The sequence below is a fragment of the Anopheles nili genome, chromosome 3, assembly GCF_943737925.1.
Source record: "Anopheles nili chromosome 3, idAnoNiliSN_F5_01, whole genome shotgun sequence".
Classification (NCBI taxonomy): domain Eukaryota; kingdom Metazoa; phylum Arthropoda; class Insecta; order Diptera; family Culicidae; genus Anopheles; species Anopheles nili.
In genome coordinates, this window is record NC_071292.1 from 12,864,754 (window position 1) to 12,891,654 (window position 26,901).

Sequence of the window (26,901 nt, forward strand, 5' to 3'; positions counted from 1 at the left end):
ATATTTTTAGTCAACAAGCTTCCTGCACTTCCGTACCTTTGGTGGGCTCTAAGGTGGGTTCTTGGCGGTTACAAGTCGCACCACGGACGTAAAAAAGCCCACCTACGGTAATACAACCTCAGAAAAGAGCATAAACCACCTCAACGAAACCGCACACCACGATCGATGGAGCGTTTGGTGGGATTATTTTATCATTAGCCAACCTTCACGGTAGAAGCATTCGCTTCCATTTTGGCAGAATGCGTCGGAATTGAATTTCCCGATCGCCCTGCTTTGGGAGGGGTGCCTATGTGTGTCTGAGCGAGGGAAGGTTATGTGCGAAAATGGTTCTAATTTTAGCGGCTTCAAACAAACCGTGTCGATGGAAAGAGTGCCAGATAGAGAAAGAGCGCGCGCGCGTGAGGGCTCGTGGGAAAACTAACACCACTCGCACCCGCACGTATCGCGAGCGCGGAAAATCGCTCTCGACGTTCGCGGATGCGTCTCGGTTTTCCTTTTCCCGATTGCGGGCGTTCGATCGGGTTCGATAGCTCGATTTGGGCCGGAACAAGGAACAAGAGAGAGAGAGAGAGAGGTCACGTTAAGGCGAATCAACCCCCGGAAAACAACATGCACCCGCGGTTGGCCCTGACACGACGACAAATCGGAATCAATCCGCGTGGTGGCCGCTTTTCCGCGACCGCGTGCGCGTCTCTCGGTCGGGCGGAAATTAGAAACTGTTTACCAACAGCGGGCATCTCTCGCTCTTTTGGGACTGCACTCGAGGCCGGGGTCGGGCTCCGTCAACACGCGAGTTGCCCTAAAAATAGTTCCCGACCGTCCGTTCGAACCGACCGATACACCCGGGCCTTTTGGAGGACCGAAGGACTGCACGCGTCACGACGGCGAATGTGTTCGAATGGTTGCTGCCTCGCGGGGCTCGCGCGTTGCTGTGTGAGTGGTGTTTTGTTTTGCTTTTGTTTTGTTTTGGTGCTGGTGAATTTTCCACCCTCTTTTTTGTGGTGCTCTCCTGCTTGATTTTCCAAACTGCTTGCTTCTATCGCGCTGTCGGCCCAGTGCGCGATCGTCAACGGCCTGATTGTTCAAGTGGCTCGCGTGCGTGATCGAACACACCGGAAAGGATTATGATGCTGGCCATAAAATGGTCGTTTAGAGCTTCAGCAAAGGTGTTGGGAACGGCGCGAGCTTAGCGCACTCGAACGCGAGCAGGACGCGGATCGTTTCGTGTGTTTGTTTGTTTGCTGAATGATAGCTCTCGTGTTGAAATCTGATGTGTTCTCTGAAGGCATTCCAAATTCCTCTTCAAGTGATAATTCCGACCTTGGGAGCGCATATGGTGTGTGGCGATTTTCGTGCCAATAATAGAGAGGATTTGTGTGGAACATATGTTTGATCTTACTGCTTGATGTGGGTATAATTTAAGCGCACTGATTATTGATCATATGCTAGTTGTAAGTCCACTCAAGCGCCGCTCGTAGGCCCAGTCGCTTTGTGGATTTCTGCCATGCAAATCCCCTTTAGAGAACACCGTATCATTATGCCGTCTCTAAGGCGGAAAGCAACAGCAGCAGCACCGTTGCCAGCTCGGCAAATGCACTTTTCGCTTCGACGCTGGCGGTCATATAATTTTGAGGCCCTTCGCAGAAAGCACATCGATTGCGCCGCTTGGGCCATAAATACGGGCCTACCCACAAACACACGCACACATACACCCATCCACGCACACGCGATCGTGGGCTACCAGCCTCGCCCGGCTGCCTATAAATATCGAGGTAATTGAAAGGGTTTTTCTAATTTACAACCATCGTTTTTCAAGTTTTTCCTCGCTGCCGGCGTGCTCAATTTCTCTCATGGCTTTAGTTTTCGTTTGCCCGCTTCAGACCTTCGGGGCCCCTTTTTGTTCCCCAGCATCGACCGTGCGCGCCACGTGTGGAAAGCGTAACGAATTTTCCTCCGCTCGTAATGTATCAATTACCGCAACCCGTGAGCCCTTTTTCCGGCGCGCGCGCGCGCGCGCCCGAGACCTGCACGGAATGTAAACGCAAATGTCGAACGGCTCAATCGTCACCATCTCGTGCACAACGCGTCCCGGATGCACTTTTCGTGCATGTAAAACGAGCGGTCAGCATGCGCTTTTCGGTTCGGGTGTGGGGTTTGTTTTTGTTTAGCTGCGGTTCGTTCGGAAGCCTGGAAGATTTCGCTGCCCATCTCCCGGTCGATGTTTACAGATCGACTGATGGGATGGGCCTCTCCGATGTAAGACCAGTCCGTAGTCCGTACACACGGTTAGACAGATGTTATACATGCCGGGACAGGGTGATGGGAAAACTATTTTTAAAGCACTCCCGCGAACGTGTTGAGCGAAAGACGCGAGGGTGCCCTCGAAGGGCCGTTAAAATTGCGGAACTTACTTAGCGGATAGTGCTCGTTTATTTTGGCACTGAGATTTACGCGATCAACTCGCGGGTGCGTTCGATTGGCCAATGAATACGAGTAAAAATGCGACGCTGGCAGTGATCCAGAGAGCGTAATGCGGCACGAAATGCGGCAGGAAAACTCACCCATCTCTCCGGTTGGTTCGCTTCCTGGGAAAGCGGGTGGAAAAATGCAGGGATGCAGGCCCAGTTCTGGAGCCGATCGTCGCCACCGAGAAGGCTGCATTCCAAGCTGACATGGAACACGCACGCGTTTGTTTACACTTCTCTCCCACCTTCTCGCTTACAGATTGCCCACTGGCCGGTCCTTTCCCGGAGAACCGGAAGGCGCCATCGGCTTCTCCAAACAATTCTCCGTGGGGTGGCGAGCCACAACCCAGGCCCAGGAGCACGCGCAGATTCGGCAGCTCGAAAGCGCTCGTTCGTGCGTGATTTTTGTCTTGCTTCCTTTGCACATTGTCCCATTTGTTTGAACCCGTGAGTCGCTGCTTGCGGTGCACAAAGCTCAGAGTTCTTGGCTGGCTTGGCTCGGAACCAGTTTGCCCGACCCCAGGGGATCAGGTTTGTCGAGAGCACGGCTGCGCCAACGCGCCTGTGAACGTGTGCCCGGCCGCGAATGGAACGTGCTGCAAGGCTTCGAAGCAGCTGGTTTTCTTGAGCGACACACCGAGCTGGTCCCAAGATTTTCGCCCCCGTACTCGCGGTTCGCGGACTTCTGAAACGCCCGTGGCCTGTGTTCGCCCTTAAGCGGGTTGTCGAGCGACATCGCCCACGTCGCGCAGGCTTGTGTCTGTACAAAACACCCAAACACACATTAGAATCCACAAAAAGGCTATACTCTCCCGCCTGACAGCCATACGAGCCAACGATAAACACAATCATGCTGGATCGTGGACCAGTAAGTATTCCAAACCGTTGCAGTATTTGCCGTTGATTTTCTTTCTTTTTTTTTTGAATCGCTTATTGCTGTCGTAGTGGTCGACCTGTCTGAGTTCTTAATTTCTCATGCAAATGCCCTGAATGAGGGGGCTAACGTGCGATCGCGCGTGGGAAGCTCGTTTAGCAGCGCATATTAATTAAGAAAAAAGGGAAAAGTAAACGGGACGTCGATCGAACGTTTGCTCGATCGTACGACTGAAAGCGCGGTTTCGAAGGAATGCGAACACCCCACAGCTGACGGGTTATGAAACAGCCTCACGTCCAACGAAGAACGAATTCTCGGACAGAATTCTCGGTTAGGGTAGTAGACATTTAACGACATTTTAAGGGCGAACCGCGTTCGAGCACGAATCTGCTCGAAAAACATCACACTACCAGTGGCGAGCTCGACGGACTCACAAAAGCTGCCAATTTTCATCACACCACCCTCAGCTGGAAGGCGTTTGAGGCTTTGATTGAAACCCCATTTATCGAGGCCCACTTGCGGGCCACTTGCAATTTTCGTACCATTGTGCCATTAACGCGCCAAACGAGTAATTAGGACCGTTCGTCCAACGGTCGTGTGCGTGTGTGTGTGTGTGTATATTTATTTCACACCGTCCCTTTCGTGTTTCGCGTGCCTTGTTTCGCGTTTTCCCTGTCCGCGTTTGAGTGCTGCTGCAACGCAATGTAGATAAAAAAAAACAGACACACAAGCTCTCGTGCTCTCATTTATCACTCCGCGGTACAGTTAGCTCGCGTAAATGGCGGTGTGCTTCTCTCTAATGCACCTGGGTGGCTTGGGCAGCGTGCCTGCAATAGAAAAAAAAGCAACAGCCAGGTGTCTGAAACGCGAACCACGGCCAATTACGCGCCCCGGTCCGAGTGCAGCTCGATTTGCAGCGCGCAGCGGTGCATCGGTCGATCGCTGGGAATGGCGTGAAAAATGAGCCTCTAATTTCGAGCATCAGCTCGATTTCCAACGCTACAACCGGAGAGCCATTGGGCGTCGTGGGGATTCCGATCCATGTGGCGAAAATTAAAAACGATTGATTTTCGGTCGCCTTGAAATGGGTCCCTCGTGCGCCCGAGAAGGTCGACCGGTCCGGGAAGTTGCCAAGGGAAAACGTTTTTTTTTTTTGCTGGCTTCTCCCCCCCCCAAGCAGCATGTGGCCAACCCGGGAAAGGCGACCCCATGCTCCATTTGGGCGTTCGGGCGCGTTTTATGACGAACGCCTGCATTAATAACGTGTTCGCCATCCTCCAGGAGCGCTAGATGTGCAGCACCCATGTGATGTGGTATCTCTTCTGCAAAACACCTAAAATGCGTCTTCGATACGCTGATGCGATCGGACTTTTATTGCCGACACGGCCGTCCATCGATAGAGGATTTTATGGCCGAACCGGGTCGGTTTGGTTCCGCATGTCTTTTTTTTTGTTGTTTTTGCTCCATTTTGCCTCCCGAGCCGTGCGTGATGCTGCCCAGTGGGGATATTTTTAGCTCGGAAAAGTCGTTAAAGGCGAAAGCAATAAGTCTTTACGGTGTTGACTGACCAACGTCGCCTGGAGCCGGGTGAGAGTCTCTCTTTTCGGGTCGATTGAACTGTGGCATGTGTGCGGATTGGGAGTCGTTTAGTTTTAGTAGCTAAGCAGTGCACCATTGGGAAGTACTACAAGGGGGAGTTTAGTGATCGCCATGGCCATTACAGAGAGAGATTACTATGTAAGAATAATTGTTTAAAAACAACTCCGGTTACTCAACTTAATTCTAAAAGCGGGATAGAAGATCCACTAAATATATGGATTAAAAGTCTACTAATGTTCTAAAGAAAAAGCATGATTTATTACACAAATAAGTAATTTCTTAAATACATTTAATTAACTCTTTCACAAAGAAATATATTTTGCGCACCGGTTTACGGGAACATACGTAAAACATGAAAGCTTAGACGATTTTCTACATAAGCTTTTGCCTTTCGAATGCTCCTTAATATGGTGATTGATTCTCCATGCCAATGTTGTCAACGGTTAAACACAAATCAAGCAATTTTTGGAATAACATCACGAAACCGCTGCCAGTTGGCGTCACCACCGCCGTTGAATTTCAAATATTTGCCCGCACAGTAACCTCAGGCTCACGTAAACCCATCGGTCCTCCCATTCATCAGCACGGCCAACGATAAATCAGAGACTCACCCGGTTCTGGTTCTGCCGGCGCTTTTGGTCGAGAATAACTCAACCACCAAGCCATGGACAAATTTGGCCATGAAACAAAGGCGGCGTGTGCCCGCGCCAAGCAAGCGGCATCGTTTGGTGAGCTGCAGAATTCTTAATGCCTTCCCGCCAGGTGACTCGCCCGCCAGCGGTGTCGATTTCGGCCCGGTAAACCGGATTCTCAGCTGATTCGCAACACAAGCATTCCAAAACCGCACGGATCGAGTCCGCCCCTTATCGCCCTGCTGGGGAACCGACACCACCCATTATGCATTCACTTTCGAACAGCCGGGAAGGAGAGCGCGAGATCTGGCCAGAGACGCGATCAATCGCTCGCGAACACGTGCGCAAATGGCCAGACCACTTGGGATCGGCGCGAACAAAGCGTAAAATCGGCCTCTGTGAATGGCGAGTGAGCTGGCAGATTTTTTTTTGTTTTGTTTTCACCATCGTCCCGAGTCCTTCACGGGCCCTATCGTGTGACAGCTCGTGAATTGCACTTCCGGTTGCATTTCCTTTTTGCCGCATCCACCGTTGACCTCCGCCGAGTCCGAAAAAGGGGAATGTACTTATGGCTGGTGTTTGACGACCGATAAGCGGATCCCGCGAGCGTTGCGTTCGATTTCGCGTTCAGGGAACGGTGATAACCCCGTAGTCGAGCGGTTTGCCGGTTTCTCAAGATGAGCGGAACAAGTTACGTGTGTGGTCGCTTTATTTGCTGGGCGCGTGGACCGATAAGAGCGCTGATGGCCGTGGGCCAGATGGGACGTCCCTCGGAATCGCGTGGAGCAAACAAGCTGCTTGGCGCGGTTTCTAAACAAACATCTCATTACTAACGCCTCACGGGTGTATGAATCATGGATTAACAAAGGGTTATTAAATCAAAGCGGCTCGATTAGCTCCCCCTCTTTGGGTTGATTAGATGGGAGTGTGTCTTGCGTCAACAACAGCAGCAACAATAAAAATATCATTTAACTGATCAAAAGGAGTGCACATCTTTCTGACAGGCCTGTTATGATTTGTCTTTCTTAGTTTTGTATTAAAATCGTTCTAGAACACGATTTAATTGCAACATTATAGCAGTGAAAACAGCGTCCCAAATGCCCAACTATCGATTAGTTTCATCGTTCATAGCATGTCTCTCCTTTGCAGCAGAAAGAGATCTTTTGGATCCATTCGTTGCAAGCATTTGCCATTCCAATAATGCACTCCGTCACCCAACAAGTCTCAATTCATTCCAGATGCGACGGGGTGCGGCACTAAATATGAAAATGTAATTAATTTTAAATTGGCTTATCGGGGTGGTGAGCGAAACAGAAGGCTTGCCACCATAACGACGAAGTCGATTCGTCTGGCACCTGACCGGAATGCGCTGTGAGCGTTTTATGTTAATTTCGCCATCGCAAAACCAACGCGCAATGCAAACCACACTACTGCAGCTCGTTCTGCGTCGTGAGTTTCCCTCGGGAGTGGAATTTCTTTGTGGAATTTTGCAAAAAAAAAAATCCAATCCGCTCACCGTTGTTTACCTCCAGCGATAAGCTCCTTAACGGTGTGGATGCATCATCTTCGATTAGTGACGTACGGTGGGATTCGCTGAAGCGCCATCGCGTGACTCAACCACACGCGAAGTAACCGTCCGAGGGAAGGTTTCCAAATCGCATCAAAACCCCACGGCTGGATTATGGCCGCGGTGTGCTATCACTCTCCGATAAGCGTTCGGTGCAGTCACGGTTCCGCAGTAGATTTCAAGCGAGTCTAGAGTTAGAGAGGAATTCACACACTGCACTTAAAAACTCGCGAACTGATCGAAACGTTGAGTTTGTTTGAAGTTTTTTTTTTTCTTTCATTTAACGAACTGAGAATGGTGAGTGTTTTGCAGCAGATACATTGTGCGTTGAGAAAGTTTGTTGCCTTCGAGCGTTACCTTGCAGACAAACGACAAAGTGTGTCTCATCGAACATCACCCTTAGGAAACCTTCGTTGCGAACGTGTGTGTGTGTGTTTGTGTCTATGTTTGTTCTTCTTCTTCTTCGTTGCACACGGTTTGATAACGATAAGAGGACGTTGTGCGATTGACGGGGGTGTTCGCAATCGCAAGTCCACGCGCTAAACAAAAGAAGTTTCGCAATCGTCTCGGGGCTCGGTGAAAATATCGCACTACCAGTTTCGGGTTGGCCGTGCGTGGCATTAGAACCGGTCGCGCGTTGTCCTGCTGTAACGTTGAAGGTCGTAACCTTTTGCAACACCGGGAAGAGCGCTTAAGCCCGAAGTCATCGCGGGCTCACAAAAATGTGCCACTTGCCGGTGTTGGCTAGCGAGGGAAAATGTCACGAAAATCGCGCTTCCGCCGGAAACTGCTCGCGGCAAGCTGCCCGTGTTTGTTGCCGGAAAAGTACCACCAAACTTCCGTGCAGGATCTCGAGCGGGAGCGATTGCTGGCTTCCAAGGTGTGCCTTCACGTTATCCTTTCGCTGTGTTGCATTTCTCTCGCGCGTCGTCCTTTCGTGCATCATCCGCAAGGCGTGAAGCCACGTTGAAGCTCGTCGTGTAACCATTTTTCGTACGTTTCGTTTCGATTTCAGGTCCAGCTGGACGGTGCCGGCGACAAGTGTAGGCGCGAGCGTGAACAGGCAGCGTACGAGGCGAGCCGGGCCGAATTGGCCGGCCTGAGTGCTACCAGGAACGCGTTCCGAGCCGGACGTAGCAGCAACGGCCCCACAAACGGCAGCACCATGATCGATGCTCACGGCAATGCGCTGCCACCGCTTAGTCCTTCCAGCAACAATAACTCCACAACGGAACTGGACAGCGACAAACCCATGCTGCCCATGACGCCCGCAAGTGAGTGTTTGCGTCCGAATCCTTACGTGTTAATCTCCAGCTATGAGAGCCAGGATTTCCATTTGGCACGTTCGAGGAAACGTGTCGTTTGGAGTGTGTCTGTGTTGTCTGTGGAAAAACCTGTATAATCCTTCCGTGATGTGAGAACCCGGAAAACCCCTCATGTGCGTGTGTGAGCCACGTGCGCTTGTTCGAATTGGGTGGTGTGCCAATTAAAGAGGAAAATTGCTCCATTGGAGCTTTCCCCGTGCGTGGCATAAATTCTGCGAATCCGCTTCAAGGAAACGTCTTTTTATTGCATCCAAGCAAATGCCCGGCTCGTGGCAGATTTTGCTCTTCTCGCTCGTTAGTGATTACGAGCGAAAACGAACCAATTTGATAGCACTATCAAACGCAACCCGTACGATAAGCAGCTGTGATGCGTTGCGATAGGAAAGTCGAGCTGCAGAGGCAGGATCACGAACCCGTCCGTGTTTGCCATCTGGGTGATTTCTGTCGCCTGTCGTCTCGGCGAGTGTTGCTTTCTTGACGTAATAATCGGTATCGGTGCGCGTGTTTGTTTGGTTCGGTGTGTGGCCGATTTTTGGAAAGGATTACCACCTTTTATAAGGAAAGCGTGAACCAAGCCGAAATCACTCCAAATGGAGGGAGTGTGAGCACTATGGTGATGGATTCATTAAACGTTTTTTTTTGCTGGTGTGTTTGTGGTTTTATACCTTTTAATGCAAAGAACAACGTAGACGCGTTTAATCAGGAAGCACAACTTTTTGTGGATCTTTTATCAATAATAGCGCCAGTTCTCCGAATTTCGACCATTTTTATCATTGAGCCCTAAAGGTGTATGGATAGAATCGTTACAATATTACAAGCGATTTTGTGCGCATAACGTTTCCTGCGATACGGCGCTGCAATTTCGCCAGGCATTTTTTTTTGCTACAAGCGTGACTTTTCTACACTGCCTGTTCTCGACACCTAATCTCGTCCCATGAACCGGTCTATTAAAGCCTTTCTTTTTTTTTTGAGGAATTTTTTCTCCCCCAACGGTCGGAAAAATGGCGGAAAATCTCATCAGAACGATTTTCCGCCTACACGAGCACACCTCATGTGTTGCGCTGTCACCGGAGCCAATTTCGGGGCTTCCGAAGCCACCGGCATGATTCTAGCTCGTTCCGGCTTCCGGCGGGTACTCTCAAAAAAAAGGGCTTCTCGGATTCACCGAGGCCACCGCGTTAGGACGCCCTTTCTGTTCGTGCGTGTTGGCTGCCTTCACCAACAAGCCAACAGTGCATTGTTGCAAACATTTAACGTTACGGCAGCAAATGATCCCCCACTCAGCTCGATGTTGGAAGGAAACCTGCGCACCTGGGGTGACCATTTGGCGCGGTAGAACGTCGATATCAATTCAATTATTTTGTTACAGATTACGCCCCGGAATTCGAACCGGACGGGAACGCGAACGAGTGGGGGTTTGATTGTTAGTTAAAAATAAATCATGAATACGTCGATCCTGTCAGGTTCGGGCCTGTTGGTTCGGCTTAGATGACACCGCACGAACGCCAGCCAAAACTGAGGGCCGATGGCCATTATTGGGCGCACTCCCTCGAGGGTGGCTTGGTGAAAGCGACTGCAATCTCCTGCTGGTTCCATTACAGAACCTCGTGTTATGCGCGCGCGCGCGCGTGTGTGTGTGAGGGTGGAAGGATATAAAAAAAAGGAACGAAGACCACACGGCGTTTACCGGCGTCCGCCCGGAAAGGACGTCTTGCGGTGTGGTCCGTGCCGCTTACATGTTGCGTGTCGTTGGCCGTTCGTTTGCTGAGTCGTTATCCAACCCCCAAACGGCGTCCGTCCGGTTCCCGGGGCCAGACGGAAAGTGATTAGTGTCTGGAGCTCCGGATCCGGGACCGGATTGGGTTCCGGTTTCGTTGCGGGTTTTGGAGGGAAAAATACAGGACTACCTCCGGGGGGGCAATTTGCATGCCCATGGGAAGAGTGCGCTCGTCCGCCGGATATTCGGTGTTTGCGAATTCAATTCCCATTTTCCTCGGGGGTTGATGGAAAAGCGCGCGTTACCCTTTCAGGGTGATACAATGTCACGGCCAAACGGGAGGGTGAGCTACATAATTGAAGGAAAGCATACAATGTACGGGAAAGCAGACCTTCTGAGACTCCAAACAGGAAGCGTTAGTTTGACGTTATCTGCATTGCTGTCACCGCAAAGGACGTTTGATTGTTTGGGCAAATGGGTGGCCGTTTCCTTCGAACAGCAGTCTTTTCTCACGTTTGTTTGATGCTCATGAATTAGATTTAATATTTGAGCAGCTGCTAGAGGTCGTTGTGTTTTGATAACACAATCGACCGGAGCCGCTAGCATGACAGCCCGAACAGGCGTACTCCTTTACGCCTAGCGTGATGGCCTGATGACGCCGGCAAAGGACAAGGTCAGAAGTTCATTAAAATATATCCCTCTCCTACAAGAACCTCGTTATCGCCTCGAAACCCAACACGTCAGCGTAGCTCATTGTCCTTTTTTTGGAAGAATCCTTCCGCCTGCTCACGCTGACTAAGCAAAAACACACGCGTCCGTCCATGGATTCATAAGGCGACCTTCTAAATATAACACGCTCGTCAAGGTCACCCAGGCCAGGATGTGCATGTAAAAGATAGGCCATGTGTGCCGTAAGCGCACGCTTATCCTTGCCTCGGAAGTCTTCCTTCCGGACTCACGGCGGATTGCTGTTTCAATTCGAATGCACGTGCCAAAAATGCCACCATATGTGACGTTCACCTACATGTTTAGGGATCCACACAAGGGCGCATAATCAAAGCGACAGCGAAGTTTCAGTGAGTCAGCAGCTTGCGCCCTCGCCAATTGCCGGAATGTGAAATCAGCAGCGCGTTTTCCCAGCACGTTCTGACGTTGCCATTTTTCCTGACGGTGCACAAACCGCAGCACCTCCCAAAAAACCACACGAACTTCCAACGCCGATGGCACGTTGGCACGCGGACTGCACTTATGCTGCGGTAGCTTCACGTGCCTGCTGGTTGTGAATAATAAATAACCGAAGCACACGAACGTTACTTCCTCGGTTGCGCCTGAAAGGTATGCAACGCGCTACGTCTTCATTATCCGGCCACACTCTCACGCGGGTGGAAGAAAAAACCCGTGACGCCCAACGTGGTGAAGGGCCCGCGGTGAGCGTTCCGGATGGTGCATTCATTTCGTCACCACCTGCGGGAGCGGGTGGGCTCGCTGCGGGTGTGGCCACCGGCAGGAAGGTGTTAATTTAATATTTCCCTTACCGATTAGTCTTTGCGCGTTTTCCGTGTGCAAACGCTTTGCTGACTGGCTGTTGTGTTGCTTTCTCTCCCGTTTCGCAGAAGCGCTAGACTACCACGGAGTGCACCTGACCGACTACGAGAAGCAGGAAATTGAAAAGTATAAGGAAATCTACTATCTCGGTCTGGATGCGCGCAAAATCAACGCCAAACCGGGCGTGGGCGCTAACTCGGGGTTCGATGACGAGAACGGATGCTATCAGAAGGTAAGCAAGCTACAGACCTAAGACTAACCTAACCAGCTGGACCTAACTGACCTCACTTTACACCCACGCTATTGTTTCAGATTGTCCACGATCACATCTGCTACCGGTACGAGATCCTGGAGATCATCGGCAAGGGCAGCTTCGGGCAGGTGATCCGGGCACTCGATCACAAGACCAAGCAGTACGTGGCGATCAAGATCATCCGCAACAAGAAGCGCTTCCATCATCAGGCCCTCGTCGAAGTTCGGATACTGGACGAGCTGCGGAAGAAGGACGCTGACGGAAGCCACCACGTCATCCACATGCTCGACTACTTCTACTTCCGCAACCATCTCTGCATCACGTTCGAGCTGATGAGGTAGGAACCTACACCGAGGAAGTTCCGAGGAGCTGCACCAGCTGATTGAGCATTTGCGAGGGTCGCTTTCTTTGAGCGCAAGGGGTCCATAAATCTTTCCGCGCCCGAATAGTAAATGGCGTGCAATTTGGGAACTATTAGTGGAAACATGCACAGGTCGCTTATTACGTTCGATCGGTTCTCGCGATGGCGGTTCTGGAGGAGTGCTTTTTTTGCGCTCTCTCTCTCTCTATCCGTCGAAGAACGGTTTTGTGAGTGTGTTTGGGTGCGGCTGTTGGACCCAAAAGTTCCGTCACCCAACGTCGGAAACAAAAAGAAAAGCATCCTACGTAATTTGTTGCGAAATGTAGAAAAATCCGCTGCTCTTGAGCGCCGATGGAGTTATGCTTCTTGAGCACACGGCGTGACATTTAATTTATCCCATTGTCCGTGACAAATAGGCGAGCATGGACAGGAAAAAAAACCATCCATCTTTCCAGCCAGCCAGCCAGCTCGGGAGTGGAACATTTACGGCAAAATATTGCTCACCATCTAATCCGCTTACGATACTCAGGGTTGGTAACTTTCACATCCAGCCCCCAATCGTCTGTCGCCTGTCGATCATGGGTTGCACGGTTTCGGCTTCTTAGGCCTTACCGGATTGGGTTTCTTGCTTCGGACCACCCCAATCCGTGTAAAGGGCGTAATAGTAACGTGCGATACTGAACGTTTACTATTTATTCCCTGATTTCTCCATATTACCCGTCCAGACGAGCGCACACCGTTCCCCATATCACGTTCGCTCACGCTTTGTAAGCTGCCGGGTTTGCGTTTAGGGCTTTTCGAAGCCTCGCCTCGTTACCTTTACCTTCACCTACACGTACTGCGCGGTGCAAGGAATGTACGATTTTTTTTTTCAGCTAAAAATAATCCCCCAAACCCGCAACCGAAAATAAATCCAATATATTTGCCATTTTTCTCCCCTTCTGTCGAACAAAACACGACACGGTGTCGTTGGCAGATTGTCGGTTCCCTTTTCCCTTTTCCGGCCGATGTCGAAGGGTGGTTGGTTTGGGGATGGCTTAAAACTTTGCCCGAAGCCATTCACCATTCGGTGGGAGGGCTTTTCCGAGGCAAACCGCAGCATGGCGCATTAGCGAGGCGCATTTTCGGCGGTCGAGCGAAGACAGTCGTTGTTTGGGTGATAGTTCGAGCGCGATAAGTTTGTTTGCCGTTGCCGGAATGTTGTTTTAATTAAATCTTGCCCTCAACCGATGGCCCTATGGCTTGCCCTGTTGGTGGAACCATGGGGTGGGAGCGTTCGCAACCGGTATGATGTATTGCCGATGGGTGGTGCCGATATGCCGCGATGATATGCAAATAAATCTCGGCGAAAGATAGAGCCACTCGATGACCGAGCGATGGCCCTTTTTTTAATGGGCTTTCGTTTCAACGTTCCATTGTTGTGTGTCGATCTGATGGAACGGAAATCGAGCGGTGCGGTGGGTTTTAATGTGCACGTTATGCTGCGGCGGTTGATCCCGTGGGGTTATGAGTCGTGATGGAGGCTCGAATTTTAATGCTCGAATGTGGACGCGGTTCGATAGACGAATCTGTGGCGCCGTGCTTTGGGATTAAACGTGAACTCCAATCGGCGCTTTGTTTGAGTGGTTTGATTAAATTCACGACTGATTCGTTTCAGTGATTGAACGCCCGAAGCTTCACATTCGTGTCCCAAAAGGATACGTTTGTAATTAATTCGTGTTCCTCTTTCCACCCATCGAAGCCCGGTTCTTGAACTACGCCGTGATTATGACAATTTTGGGGAACGACAACGTCCCTCCGCATGATTATCTATTGCCTGGGGGTGAACCGCACGGGCCTCGTTATCTGCGACGTATCGCTTGCTACTAATTAGCTTTAATAAAAACGGCTCACTATCCGCCGTGACCCCACAAAATGGGACCCGCTTGTTAACTGCGTCAACACGCGCAGCAACTTCGTTGGTTCAATAATCGCCCAACCCGCACGCTTACGCGCGCTTTCAAAGGACACCCAAAACCGGGACTTCTCCGTCGTCCTTTGGGTGCTTGTGGAAACTTTTTCCCTTTTTCCTTCCAACATTAATGCGTGTGTGTGTGTGGGTGTGTGGGAAAGCTTTCCGTTAGATGGCCAGCTCGACTCACAACGCATTGACGCATTGGGCGTGTTTGCTCGCAGCGGCCAAACGGCAAAGTTTTGTAGCTAAAAATGAAAAATCACTCACAAATGGCGAAGTTTTTCTCTCCACCCCACGGACGACGGGGTGCCTGATGGTTGCGTTCCCAGCCCGGCGGGTTGCGTTCTTTCGTTTTGTTTCTTCCCGACCCCTCATTTTGTGCCACGACGAATGGCGCGACCATCAGATAAACGTCATTCGGATAGACTCACGTACGGTGCGTTGCGCCTTCGCATGGCGTATCGTAATCTATCGCGGCCCACGACGTGCCATGCGTCGTGCCCTTAAGCGGGCTCTATTTTTGGTGGGCTGCCGCCCGCGAACTGCGGTCAGGAAGTTTGGAGCCCACAAACGATCGGTTTGGCGCAAAATTGGCGTGGGAACAAAACCGGAACGGCAGCAAACCGACGCGATTGACGCGTGTGAGAAATTCGTTTTTTTTTAGAATCCCTTTGGGCGTTCCAGACGCAAGGTCATCCGAGGATGCGCGCCTACAGCTTTGCTCTTTTGGGTGGTGCACCGAAATGGCCTTCATAAATCAACACATGAGCGTGCGATGATTGGAACGCAACGTCCTTGCATGAGGGCGATGGCACGAGCGATCGCAGAAAAGGACTTGCATAGCTTTCTGTGCCTTGCCAACCTGGTGCGTGTCTTCCGTTCGGGATCGTGATAGCGATGGTCGAAAGGTCATGGCAGTGACTGCAACTCAAAATGCACGCCAGGTGCATGCCGGGATCAATTACGAGTGCACAACCGTTTCGGGTGCGCAGCGCGCCGGTGTGTCATTTGTTATTTACTTTTAAAACCCCACAACGGCCCACAGGTGCAGCTTACTGGAACGTGGGCTTTCGTGGGCTAATTTGAGGCAATTAGTTACGGGCCCATTGGCGTGCAATCGCTGCCATTACCATTACCGCCGAAGCACGCGGAGGATGCTTATCGTGACGCCGCGATCGCCTTTCGCCGTTACCGATGAGCACAAACAAACTCCACCGAAAGCTGGCACCGGCCTTGGGGGGTGGTTTTTGCCCGTGAAAACCCTCGTGAGGGAGTTAGCGTTGCTTCAAAAACAAAAAAACTCTCACTGGGGATTGTTTGCCAATATTCCTGGATCGGGGTGGGCAATTTGTTCGGGATCGAGCAAACGAAGCCGGAGCGGTGACATAATTAAAACTAACTTTTACTTATGGCCAGCAAACATGAACCTCCAGCCGGTTCGGGAAATGGCAAACAACTCCCGTGTGGCTGCGCGTGCGTTCGTTTGTTTGGCGGGTTAATGTTGAAACTTTCCGCCCAAGATGGAAGGGCATTTTCACGGCAAGGAGGTCGTTTTTTTCCCCCTCGAAACATGACGATGATCAGCGTTCTGCCGGTGATTAGTGTGAAGCAAGCCTGCCAACGAGCGCTTTTTCCCGCTGCCACAGGTTGGATGCGAAAATTACGAGCTTACGGCGTACGATGGCGGCGTAATTCCGGGCCGTTTTTACTAATTTCACCCCCGGGAACGCGACGAGTTTCGTTAGTATTTAGAACTTACGCCCCATCGACATCGGGTGACTTTTCCCAGCCCGGAACGGTTCACACGAACGAACGTTACCGGTGACATTTCGGGCCGGCCGGTAAATGTGCACCGGGCATGAAATATCGCCGTTAAGCCTAATTGATGCATTTCACTAAACTGCCAACGGCATTCCTTTCGTTTTTTTCTCTCTCTCTCTCTTTTTTTCGCCTTCCAGCCTGAACCTGTACGAGTTGATCAAGAAGAACAACTATCAAGGATTCAGCCTGAGCCTCATCAAGCGGTTCTGCAACTCGATCGTAAAGTGCTTAAGATTCCTCGACGAGTTGGACATCATTCACTGTGATCTAAAACCGGTACGTACGCTCTACCATCACCCGTCACAACTCTGTGCGCAACTAATTGTGTCTCTCGGGATTCTCGTTCCACATCCGCGCAGGAAAACGTACTGCTGAAACAGCGAGGCAGCAGCACGATAAAGGTCATCGATTTCGGCAGCTCGTGCTTCTCGGACCGAACCGTCTACACCTACATCCAGTCGCGGTTCTACCGGTCACCGGAAGTCATCCTGGGCTACCCGTACGACAAGGCGATCGATATGTGGAGCTTAGGTAAGCGGTCGCTGGCCCGTTCTGGTTGGTTGCTGTCTGTTTTTTTTTTGCTTGCTTGAGGTCGGCACCTAAAACCAAACCAACTCCTGAAGGCACCCGCTGGTTCGTGTTGCTAGTGGGATTGCCTTTTTGCCCGATTCCCGGTGATGGGGAAATGAATTTTAGATGATCCGTCCGGTCGGTAGACACCGGCGAGTGTTCGCCCACCAGCGTAAGCGAAATAACCGGTTGGGGCCGTTGGAATTTTCCAATTGACCTCGCCTAATCGGATAGTGTTGGAGAGAGAATGAATATTTAAGCGAATAATCAATCCCCACGTGCGTGGTGGAGAGGCAAAACAAATAGCGCCTCGGTACTGGTTGAATTTTTACAGCATGCTTATGATGGGTGTAGAAGGAAAAGGAACATGGATGGTACATGCATTTTTGATGACTTTTTTACGACGTAAAGATGGGTGGATGGGCTAATTACTGAAGCAAACAATCGGCCAACGTGAACATGCGTGCCATTCTTTTGGCGTGCCATTCCAGCTTACCCAATGGAGACGCATGGTACTTCACGCCTCGAGTGATAATAAGGTTGAAAATCGCTTCACGTACGTTTTTGGTATGCAAATCGATATGATTTCCCAACCCTTGATGGGGTAGAAAATTGTGCAACGAAAAGCAAACACCAACCGTCCATTCACCAAGTGTGTGTGTGTGTGCGTGGAGAGAAAACGAAAATAAACACACTCTTTTCATCTTCGTCACGGTCACTCAAGCGAATGAGGGTTCACGCAAGCACCCCATGGATTCGTCCTTTCGGCTGCGTTATTATGCACGTGGTGCTAATCGATTGACCTCCCACGAGGCTGGCGGAACCTTGCCGGCGAATGGAAACGAAGGACGCGACGGATGTGCCGCAGTGCGCCTCGCGTGCAAATTATGTGGATGCCCGTCCGCCGGAGGATGTGGGAAATAAAATAAACCATTTGCAACACCACTCCACGCCTGCGTTCCCGGTTTCTCGGAGACAGCAAGGATTGCTCCATTCAAGCCACCAGCGGCTCAGTTTTTGTGCGAATGATTATGTAAAGCTCGTGTCTGCTCGTGCGTGTGCCGATCACACATGGTTAGGAAGGATGTCCTTCGGTGCACTCACGTCAGGTGGTTCGCCTTTATGGTGCATCATAAAACCGTCCCCTTTATCCTTCCCACCACATGCGGGTTGCCGTTTACACCTCGACGCCGGGGTTGGATCGTCAATCGACGATTGATCCGGGCGCACTTTTCGCATTTGCTCAATTAGTGTTGGCGGATGGGTTTTTCGCTTTCCGGGCGTCGAAATGGAGCCTCCGATGGGAGGGAAAAGTCCCCCCATCCCTCCCAAACACCCATCACCCATCAACCATCCGTGCACTTAACACAACACCCCTGCTTCTAACCACTTAGGGGTAATTGAATCGAACATGCAACACACCACCAACGGCAGACTGGCGGACGAGAACGAACGCACGGTTGGGCCAATTGAACGTTCACACCGTGTTTGGTGTTTCTTTCCCATCCCACACGAGGGGTTAATCCTTTTTCCCGTGAAGTCACCCTCCCCATGGTGGATCGGGGGGTGGATAGATCAAGAGATTAGTTATACGTGGCGTCGTTCGTGCGTCAGCGCTTGTTCGTAGGAGTCGCGTGGCGAGTGCACGTGTCCTCGCGTGTCCATTTATTGAACCCACTTGTTTCTGTTTTTTTTCTTTTTTCATTTTAACACAACGTGTCTTCCTTCCTCTTCCCGCAGGATGCATCCTGGCCGAGCTGTACACCGGATATCCGCTGTTCCCGGGCGAGAATGAAGTCGAACAGCTGGCGTGCATAATGGAAATACTCGGCGTCCCGTCGAAGGAGATCTTCCAGCTGGCGACCAGGAAACGGCTATTCTTCGGTCAGTAAAGTAAACGGGGTGCGGCTGTACAGGGTGGTGTGTAGAAACAAAAGAATTCACGGACTTGGACGCCTTAGTGCCCTGGTGACCTGATTTCTAACTGCCGCTTTTGCCTTCCGCTTAGGAAGGAAGCGAGTGATTAATACACCGGTCGTACCTTTCTACTACTTTCTTTCTGACCCTTTCTCACTCTCTCTCTCTCTCTCTCTCTCTCCCTCTCTCATACACATTTTCAGACTCGCGAGGAGTACCGCGGTGCATAACCAACTCGAAGGGACGCAAAAGGAAACCGGGCTCGAAGACGCTGTCCCAGGCGCTCCGCTGCAACGATACCGTGTTCATCGATTTCGTCAGCAAATGTTTGGAGTACGTATCCTGAGCGTTCGCTTGCCGAAGTAAAAACGTGGCGTGGGCGGGAAATCGTTTCCATAATTACGGCCCGGTCCAAGCGGAAGCCCAGAACACGCGCTCTTGAGCGCGATTTTCCCCGTGTTTCGGAGGGTTTTTTTTCGTACCCTTTTTTTTTCGGGGGCCATTGGGCTAAGTTTACACGCGCGTTTGTGCCCTTGCGTGTGTGCCCAAGTGTGTCAGCGGGATTAAGCGTTTCCCGGCGAGACCCGCTGCTGACCCGGTGGCCTCGTAGGGAAATGGCCTGCCGCAGTGAGTATTTATCGCGTTTTGGCGCGACCCACGGCTTCCGGAGTTGGGCTCCGGACGCTTTGGGTGCTTTGCGTGCCACGTGAAACGCGAAGAATTCGAACGGTTTTTGAATGGGTGGCTTTTGTTTGTGGAAAACTCCCCCCTCCCCCCACCCATCGTTCGGAAAACTTCCCGTTGGAAACTGACGCATTGTAGTAAAGTTTACGCGTGCATTTGTGGGAAATTAAAATGTAAACTAAAACCAAAGACCTAGTTTTACAAAACGGATCCTTTTTTTGTTTTGCTAATTAGACCAACTACTTACCCTTTCAGGTGGGATCCTCACAAGCGCATGACACCGGAACAGGCGGCCCGTCACGAGTGGCTCCAGATGAGCGCCTCGAAGGCGTACTTCGGCTCGAAGTCCAAGGAAAGCAGCGACACGCAGCTAAACTTTCTTCACAAGCAGCAACGATCTCAGCCAATGACACCAAACACCATCCTGCCAGAGATAAAGACTCCCTCCAATCGCACGCTGCGGTTTACCAAAGAGCGCGTCAAAGGTAACGCATCGTAACGCTTTCGGGGTGTTTCCTCTTTCTTTTTTTGTTTTAGTTCCGTTGATTGGTCACGCGATCTGATCGCGATCAACGATTTTATTATACTATGCTTGCGTGTGTGTGTGTTCGTATTTGTTGATCCTCCCTGAACTCCCCTAGCCACCTAGCCGAGCACTGGCTCCTTCGTACGCGCTGGCAACGCGCCTTTAGTACGCACACGTACTTGTGCATGTTTCCTCTTCCTTACTTCGTCCTGTTTAGTCTTGCTCTGCTCCTCTTTTACCGTGTGCCGCTTAATGCAACTGCGTTTCGTTTTGTCCGATATCCTTTTTCCCTCCCACACGATTCCGTGCGTGCGCTCCGATTTAGGTAAAGCTAGCGACAAAGCCACCAACCCTGAAGATAAGGCACCGTCGACGGCTGCCTCTCAGAAGCAACCCCTCACCAAACTACTCATTAGCTGCACCACGGTGAAGGATCTGATTTCCATATTCGATAAGCAGAAGGAGAAATGAGTGGCCTTTCGGGGCGACCGGCGTACCCTCTAGGACCTTGTGATGCTTTTGTTTCCTTTTTTGAGACCTCTGAGTTCGTGTGTGCTGCTTCCTTGTACTTCTGCTTCGACCTGCTTGGTTTGAGCTTTGGGGCGCTTTTCCACTCAGGTTAGTTTGCTGATCTCTGAGATTTGCATCTGATCGTGTTCATCAATTTGGAAGGATATCATGGATTCCATTTCGTCCTTCAACCGGGCTTTCGTCTATGATCGTTTCGCCGCAGTAACCCCCTACTAACATGCATGGTGCGAACGCTCATTTGTGCGCTTGCGATCGTTGTACTAAAATTTGCTGCTGTGAAGTAAATGTGTTTCGTTTTTCGTCGCTTGCTGGGCGTTCATTCAATGGACGCGTTGGGCCATTGCACGTGAGCCTGCGCGAGCTCGGAAAAATAAACCCGCGTATCGAACTAAATCATGTTGATCTTCACCTGATCCTTCACACGTTCCTTCGTTCCCCGTTCTAGACCTGCTGGAAGCTGGCACTTTTGGACACATGTTAGAATCTGAATTATGATTGGTGATGCAATGTGAAACGTAAGAAATTTGCTTGCTTAAAATTTGGCTTGATACAGTGCCGATGGGGGAGAGAGAGAGAGAAAAAAAACGCGCTTCTCATGCTGGGTAAAAGGGATATATCATTCCGACGCATTCACAGCCAGGTTCAGGACCCTTGCTCTAACCACTGTCCCCAGTAGTTCGCTCGAGTAAAACAAAAAAAAACTATACCACACGTTGCTCGTCGGTAGTTTTGAAGTATTTTTGAAGAATTTTAATTTTTACTAAAAAAAAAACAGACCATCACCTTCTCGTCTGACGTTTTTACAATCCGTTTATTTTACTGCCTCCGCCGGCAAACTCCGTTCGACGCTCACTCGACAGTCGAAGACTAAATACGTCTCGTTCTCCGCGAGAGGAGACCCCCAAAGGTACGGCAAGGAGGTATTCGTTTTGTTTTGTCCTCTTTCACGATTGCATGTTCGCAGCATCTCCTCATCCATGTGCGTGGAAAGACAGAAGGGCCCCATTTCCTGTTCGTCGTGCGTCCATCTAGTGTGTTTCGTTTCCGTTCTCGCATCTCGTCGATCGCTCGCTCATCGATCGTCCCACATTCGTGCCGTCGTTTCGCCATACTCCCATTTCGAGTACTAACCGCCCCTACTATTTGGTGCCGTCATGCAAAAAGGTCCCCTTTCTCGAACCTTTCTCACCTACCTTTCTCATGTGCATGCGATCCACCCACCCCTTTTCTCAACCCCCTTCCAATGTCCGCAAAACAAGCAAACGCCAATCTAACCGTCACCCTACGTTGTGTTTCAGCAACCGATCTCGAAACGGCACAACAGCAATCCTCCCTGCACCGGTTGACGAACGTCCGGAAGGTGACCGCGACCGGGTTGACGAGCATCGGTGCCACCACCACCACCACCAACAGCAACAACAACAACAATGGACTTGGACACGGCCTGCAACACCATCATCAACACCCGCACCATCATAACGGTGGTGGTAGCGGTGGAAGTGGTGGAAGCGGCAACAACAACGCCCCCACCAGTGGCAGCATGCAGACAATAAATGGTGCATCCTCGAAGTACGTGTCCTCGACGTCATCGGCGCACCATCACCATCACCATCATGGGGGTGCGATGCCACACTCGCAAAGTACCGGGGATGTGTCGGCGATTTTTGGCCGCGCATGACATGAGACGCTCGCCCGGGCCGGCAAGGATACCGGCAAAATCATCGGGCTTATCTAGAGTGCGAGCAATGCGAGCATCCTGCCGCGCGTGCATTTGTGATTCCGCGTAGCCGACGATTGACTGTGACACACAAACAAACAAACATAAAAAAAGAAAAGGAAAAGTTTCCGAGTAGCGAGTAGCGACACTCTTCTCTAAAACGAATACTAAAACCTAAGCAGTGTAGGTAGAGTAGCGTAACGTCCCCGGGAGGGGGAGGGGGTCTCTCAGTCTCAGGCGGTGTGGGGAGCAAAATTTCTAGTGGACCCCCAACACGGCGTAGTGGAGGTCTGGCTGTTCCGTTTTTCTTTTTATTTTCTAGCCCCCGGGGGGTGTTCTAATGAGGGTCCGTTCAGGGGTGACTGGAAGGACTGGTAGGGCTGTAGGCGGTAGACGACAGAACAATAACGTTTTGCTAAATTCCCCTGTGTAGAAAATCCTAGACCGAATCGAATCAAATTAGAGCGATAGTGATGAGAGACAGACAGATAGAGAGACGACGTAGTAGCGCAGGGACAGATGTATTCTTTATATATATACACATGCATACATACACGCAGCCACGTACGTGCGTACATACACACATACATATATATATATTTATTACGGTATAACAATGATGTGGTAATCTACTAGAAGTAAAGTAAAAAGAACCAGGAAAACATAACCTGTCGTATTAGTGATCGGACGCCAACCCCCAGGAGGAGCAAAGAAGAGTCCTTTTGGGGGGGATCCGGTGCTCCGTCCTGGAATAGGGCCGCGGAAATGAATCGAATCGGATGGGTTTTGGGGTGGGTGGGCGATGCTGGCGTCAGAACGAATCGAACGAAAGCTAGTGACTAATCATTAATCCGTAAGTAACGTTCTCCATTTTTTTTTTTCGTATCCTTAAGGTATCGCGGTCACGCGGATCGCTGTTTTTCTCTTGTCTGTGTTTGATTGTTGATTCCGTTCAGTTGAGAAGCCTAAAAGCATACGGTCTAAGAGCTTACACCGGATATGGGATACGGCGTGATCAGGGGTTCCCCGCGCGCTTCGTTTTCTCAGTCAGCTGCCATTATGTTAGCGCAGGCGATGCAGGAAAAAAAACACGCCCCAACCCTCAGAAAGGATGCGGAAGGACCTGGGACAGGGTGTATGTGCGAAAGCACCGGGAAACAATAATTATGTGCATAACACACCATTTACTCTACACCAGTCGATGTTTGGGAAGGAGCGAGGGCGATCGAAGCCGCCTATCTTTATTACTTTCCGGTGTGCGAAAGGAAACTGTATTACGAGTGAAAGCTGGCAACAAAAAAAACACACACTCACACACACACAAAAACCCCGAAAGCGTAGCGTTTACTTTAATGTACATTCATGTAATGGCTCTCGTTGGGCTCGTGGGCGCCATGGGTGGGGCGCACAAACAGTGCCACGAAGAACAGAACGGGGAGAGACTGGGAAAAGCAAACTCGATGGCAGGGCGAGAGACTCGTAATAGACGGTACTCGTAAGTAAGTGAACAAAAAAAGGAAAAAAAAATAAAGTTTTAAACTCATTAATCTGTACGAAAAAGGGCGTTTGTTTGTGCGTTTGGTGAGAATTAAACCGCGAGAAATGGTGACAATTACGAGGGGCGTGCGTGCTAAATTTTATTCGCCATTTTTAAGAGCGGATTAGGTCGCTAACGGTACGGCACGAGTCGCCAGCACGCGCCATTGGTGTAGTGGGTGTCGTGTCCAATCGGCTTATCACAGTACCGGCCGATCGCCGGGCCTAGCGGTGCGAGAGTGAGATAACGCTAGTGTCGATGCGCCGGATCGTGCGAGAAACCTCCTCGTAGCATGCGCTCCTGGTATCGAGAATTCGCGCAGCGGGTGTTTTTGGCTCTGCGAAACGACACCAAATTTTGAGTTTTTGGCGACGATCGAAATTGACGCGTGGTGGGCGTGGAGCTTTTTGCGATTTGGGCTTTTTGGCCATGGTGATTGGTTAGAGTGCATACGGAGGGGGAGTTTATTTGGCCTGCAACCTCTTCGGAGCATGTTCTCCAGGTATTTCATGTATTTTGTGGTTGGTTTTGCGTGCCAAAATTCGTTTCTTTGAAAATAGGTTTTTTGTGGCAATCGAACCAAAATCGACGGCGTCTTTAACGGGAACGAAACTAACGATTTCTTTCTTTTTCTGGATGAAATTTTTTGCTTTCTTTCGATAAAAATAAACACCGTTTGCATTTGTTTACTTTCATTTATGATTTTATTTATTTATGTTCGCCAAAAATGATTTTTCTTTCAATTGGAAAAGGAGTTTTCCGCGCACATCTCTACAAACGAACCATCTTTTCTTTCTCAATGCAGATTTCTCAGTGAAAACAAAGACAAATGCTGCCCATTTGAGGATTGAACGAACGTATTTATTGCTTATATTTGAATGAAGCATACAGTTTTACACGTGAAATCGTACGTTTGACGCATCTAGTAACGTTTGTTTATTCATGCTTGGTGCCAAAAGGACATTGGCAACGCAAAATTGATTGAAATTGACGAACAGTAGCTGCAGGTTTCAGGGAGCTCGTAGAACGATGATCCTCCTGTGTCCTCGGAATTTATGCTTCGTTATCCGGCAGCAGACAGCTCAGTAGAATGTGGTGTTTCGGCTAAACGCGCCACACAGCCGAAACTCCTGCGGCGTAAGGATTGCTCTGGGGATGTAAAACAGAAACGAAATCGATTAGAAACGAGGCCATGTATGTTCCAAACAGGATCATTCGCATACACACCTCATAAACTGTGGCGATCCAGGTCCCTTGCTCACGGTGTGTCCGTTCAGCCTCAGCGTAAATTGCTTCTCGATCGGATCCGGCAGCGACTGCAAAAAGAGAGAAACGAGGCCTTAGACTCCTATCGAACCGATGGGAATGCAACAAGGATGCTTACCACACTGCTCCCAACCGTTGACCGCGGCTCAACACCTCCACCCTGCTCGTTGGCTGCCCGTTTCGCCTCCACAAACAGTCCCATCAAGCTCACGGCCACCGCACCACTAGCGCCCTCTGGTAGCGGCGTTTCGCGAGCTTTCATCAACTCCCGTATAAAGCTCGCCTGCCACTCCGCTGGTGTCTCGGGTGAGCTTTCGCCCGTGGGGAACAACTTTCGCCGCAAACTGCGAGCCTGCGTGACGTCGCATTCGAGCTGCATCAGCTCACTGAGCAGCTGTTGATCGTATTTCGTCTGCGAGTTAACCAACCGAGCTGTAGCAGCAGTTCCCTTGGGTTGCGATTCACCCGTGGTCCAATTTTCACGAGATAACCGACAGCAAACGGTCTTGATTCGCTCGAGCATCTCCTCGTACTGTGGCACGGTATCCCGCTCAGAGGACGAAACACTCGTCACCGTAAGGACCGCCACGTGAAACAGGCTCGCCATCGTGAGCTGCGCAATCTGCCCGATCGTGCGGGATTCCAGGAAATGCAGCACCTTCTCAGCTTCACGCGTGTCATCGAACAAGCGTTTTTGACGCCTGGCCGGCACGGCTCGAGCACTCTCCCACACCGTCTGCCAGGTGTTCCCAGGGATAAGCATCCTTGCACTCAGATGACCCCGTCGACCGAACGGATCCTGCTCGTCAACCGGTTCGTCCTCGATCCAATCGCGCGGGCTGTACCACCGTATGAAGTCCTCCAGCTGTCCAGCCGGGTTTGCCGCCCGGAAACTTTCCATATCGGACAGCAACGACGCGCTCATCATCTGCGTGCAAAGGTCACTGCCGGGTCCGAGCTTCAGCATCACTTCGGCGTCATCCTCGAGCTGATCCTCCGTCTTTGGGACGGGTTCTTGCGTGATCGGGATGTAGAGTGGTTCGTCGGAGGCCACCAGCAGCATCGTACCGAGTCGGGACAGTCGACCAACGGGTTCAGCCTTCGCTGAACCAGCTTCCTGTTCGTCGTCCGAACAATCGAAGAACTGCTCCTCGTCCGATTGATCACCGATCGTGGTGCTGGCAGTGGTTGATCCTCTGGCAGGATGCATCGCAAATGGAAGCCCACCGTCACGAAGCGTGCGTCGTTCCATGCAAACGTTCAGCATCTGCAGCTTCTGGTGCAACAGGCAGGTCCGTGAGTCGGGAAATCCACTGGCCACGCTGTGGGTCGAAGAAAGAAGCGGTGGAAGAAAAAGAAAAAGAAAAGAAAAGAATGAGAATGAGTGGCACGAAAAAAAAACCCATCTAATTGTGCTCTCGTGTGTGTACGACGACAGCTGGCAAGCGCGTTTGGTGGCTCCCAGGGGCGGCCAGAAACCAGAAACAGCAGCACGTTAGAACAACAAAATACCCGCGAGGTGGTAACCCAGGCGAGGTGGTAACCAACAACGCCTTCTCCACCCAGAACGTGTCGAGATTTACATACGAGAATCGTTCTGAAGGCTCGCTCCAAGCGATCGATCGCCAAGCCTCCGAAGGGAAACAATCATATCAGATGATGTTGCAGCTTTAAAACCCACCTCCCCCGACAGTGGCCATTACGGTTTACGTGCGCGAACACCGCGCGAACGGGATGCGAGACAAGAACACGAATCCGTGGCGCTCGATCGAGCGGTAAGGATCGCTAAGCATCGAGCGAGGGATGCAGCGAGCAGGAACGAATTGGCTGGCTGGGCTGGCCGAGCGAATTCTGGGCCCTCCTCCCGTTTAAGGTTCGAGGCTGGGCGCTGGAGCTGAAATGACCGTTGCTTTTGGCTGGCGGCACGCGGATTTTCTAGGGTGCCGTAATTCGCAACGTTTAGCGAAACCTTTTCGCAGGAAATTCACCCTAAATTGCTCACCGCTGCGTATGCGGAGGGAAGTGATCGCAGAAACATCC

General features: G+C 50.9%; 2 protein-coding genes across 2 annotated transcripts in view; one reads left to right on the forward strand and one right to left on the reverse strand.

Annotated features, from left to right (window-relative positions):
• LOC128722789 (dual specificity tyrosine-phosphorylation-regulated kinase 2) overlaps window positions 1-22,033 on the forward strand; it is a 52,807-nt gene extending 30,774 nt beyond the window's left edge. The window contains exons 3-11 of the mRNA XM_053816470.1: window positions 8,153-8,411; window positions 11,793-11,956; window positions 12,037-12,314; window positions 16,251-16,389; window positions 16,473-16,644; window positions 18,424-18,567; window positions 18,804-18,933; window positions 19,540-19,769; window positions 21,640-22,033. Of these exons, the coding sequence (XP_053672445.1) occupies window positions 8,153-8,411; window positions 11,793-11,956; window positions 12,037-12,314; window positions 16,251-16,389; window positions 16,473-16,644; window positions 18,424-18,567; window positions 18,804-18,933; window positions 19,540-19,769; window positions 21,640-22,019 (1,896 nt within the window). The 3' untranslated portion in view covers window positions 22,020-22,033. The remainder of the gene's footprint in view (window positions 1-8,152; window positions 8,412-11,792; window positions 11,957-12,036; window positions 12,315-16,250; window positions 16,390-16,472; window positions 16,645-18,423; window positions 18,568-18,803; window positions 18,934-19,539; window positions 19,770-21,639) is intronic.
• A 2,644-nt stretch (window positions 22,034-24,677) lies between these two features.
• The window catches only part of LOC128722791 (rab3 GTPase-activating protein catalytic subunit-like), a 74,164-nt gene continuing 71,940 nt past the window's right edge, over window positions 24,678-26,901 (reverse strand). Inside the window, exons 3-5 of the mRNA XM_053816473.1 lie at window positions 24,980-26,183; window positions 24,823-24,911; window positions 24,678-24,744 (exon numbers count right to left, since the gene is read on the reverse strand). Coding sequence (XP_053672448.1) covers window positions 24,678-24,744; window positions 24,823-24,911; window positions 24,980-26,183 — 1,360 coding nt within the window. The remainder of the gene's footprint in view (window positions 24,745-24,822; window positions 24,912-24,979; window positions 26,184-26,901) is intronic.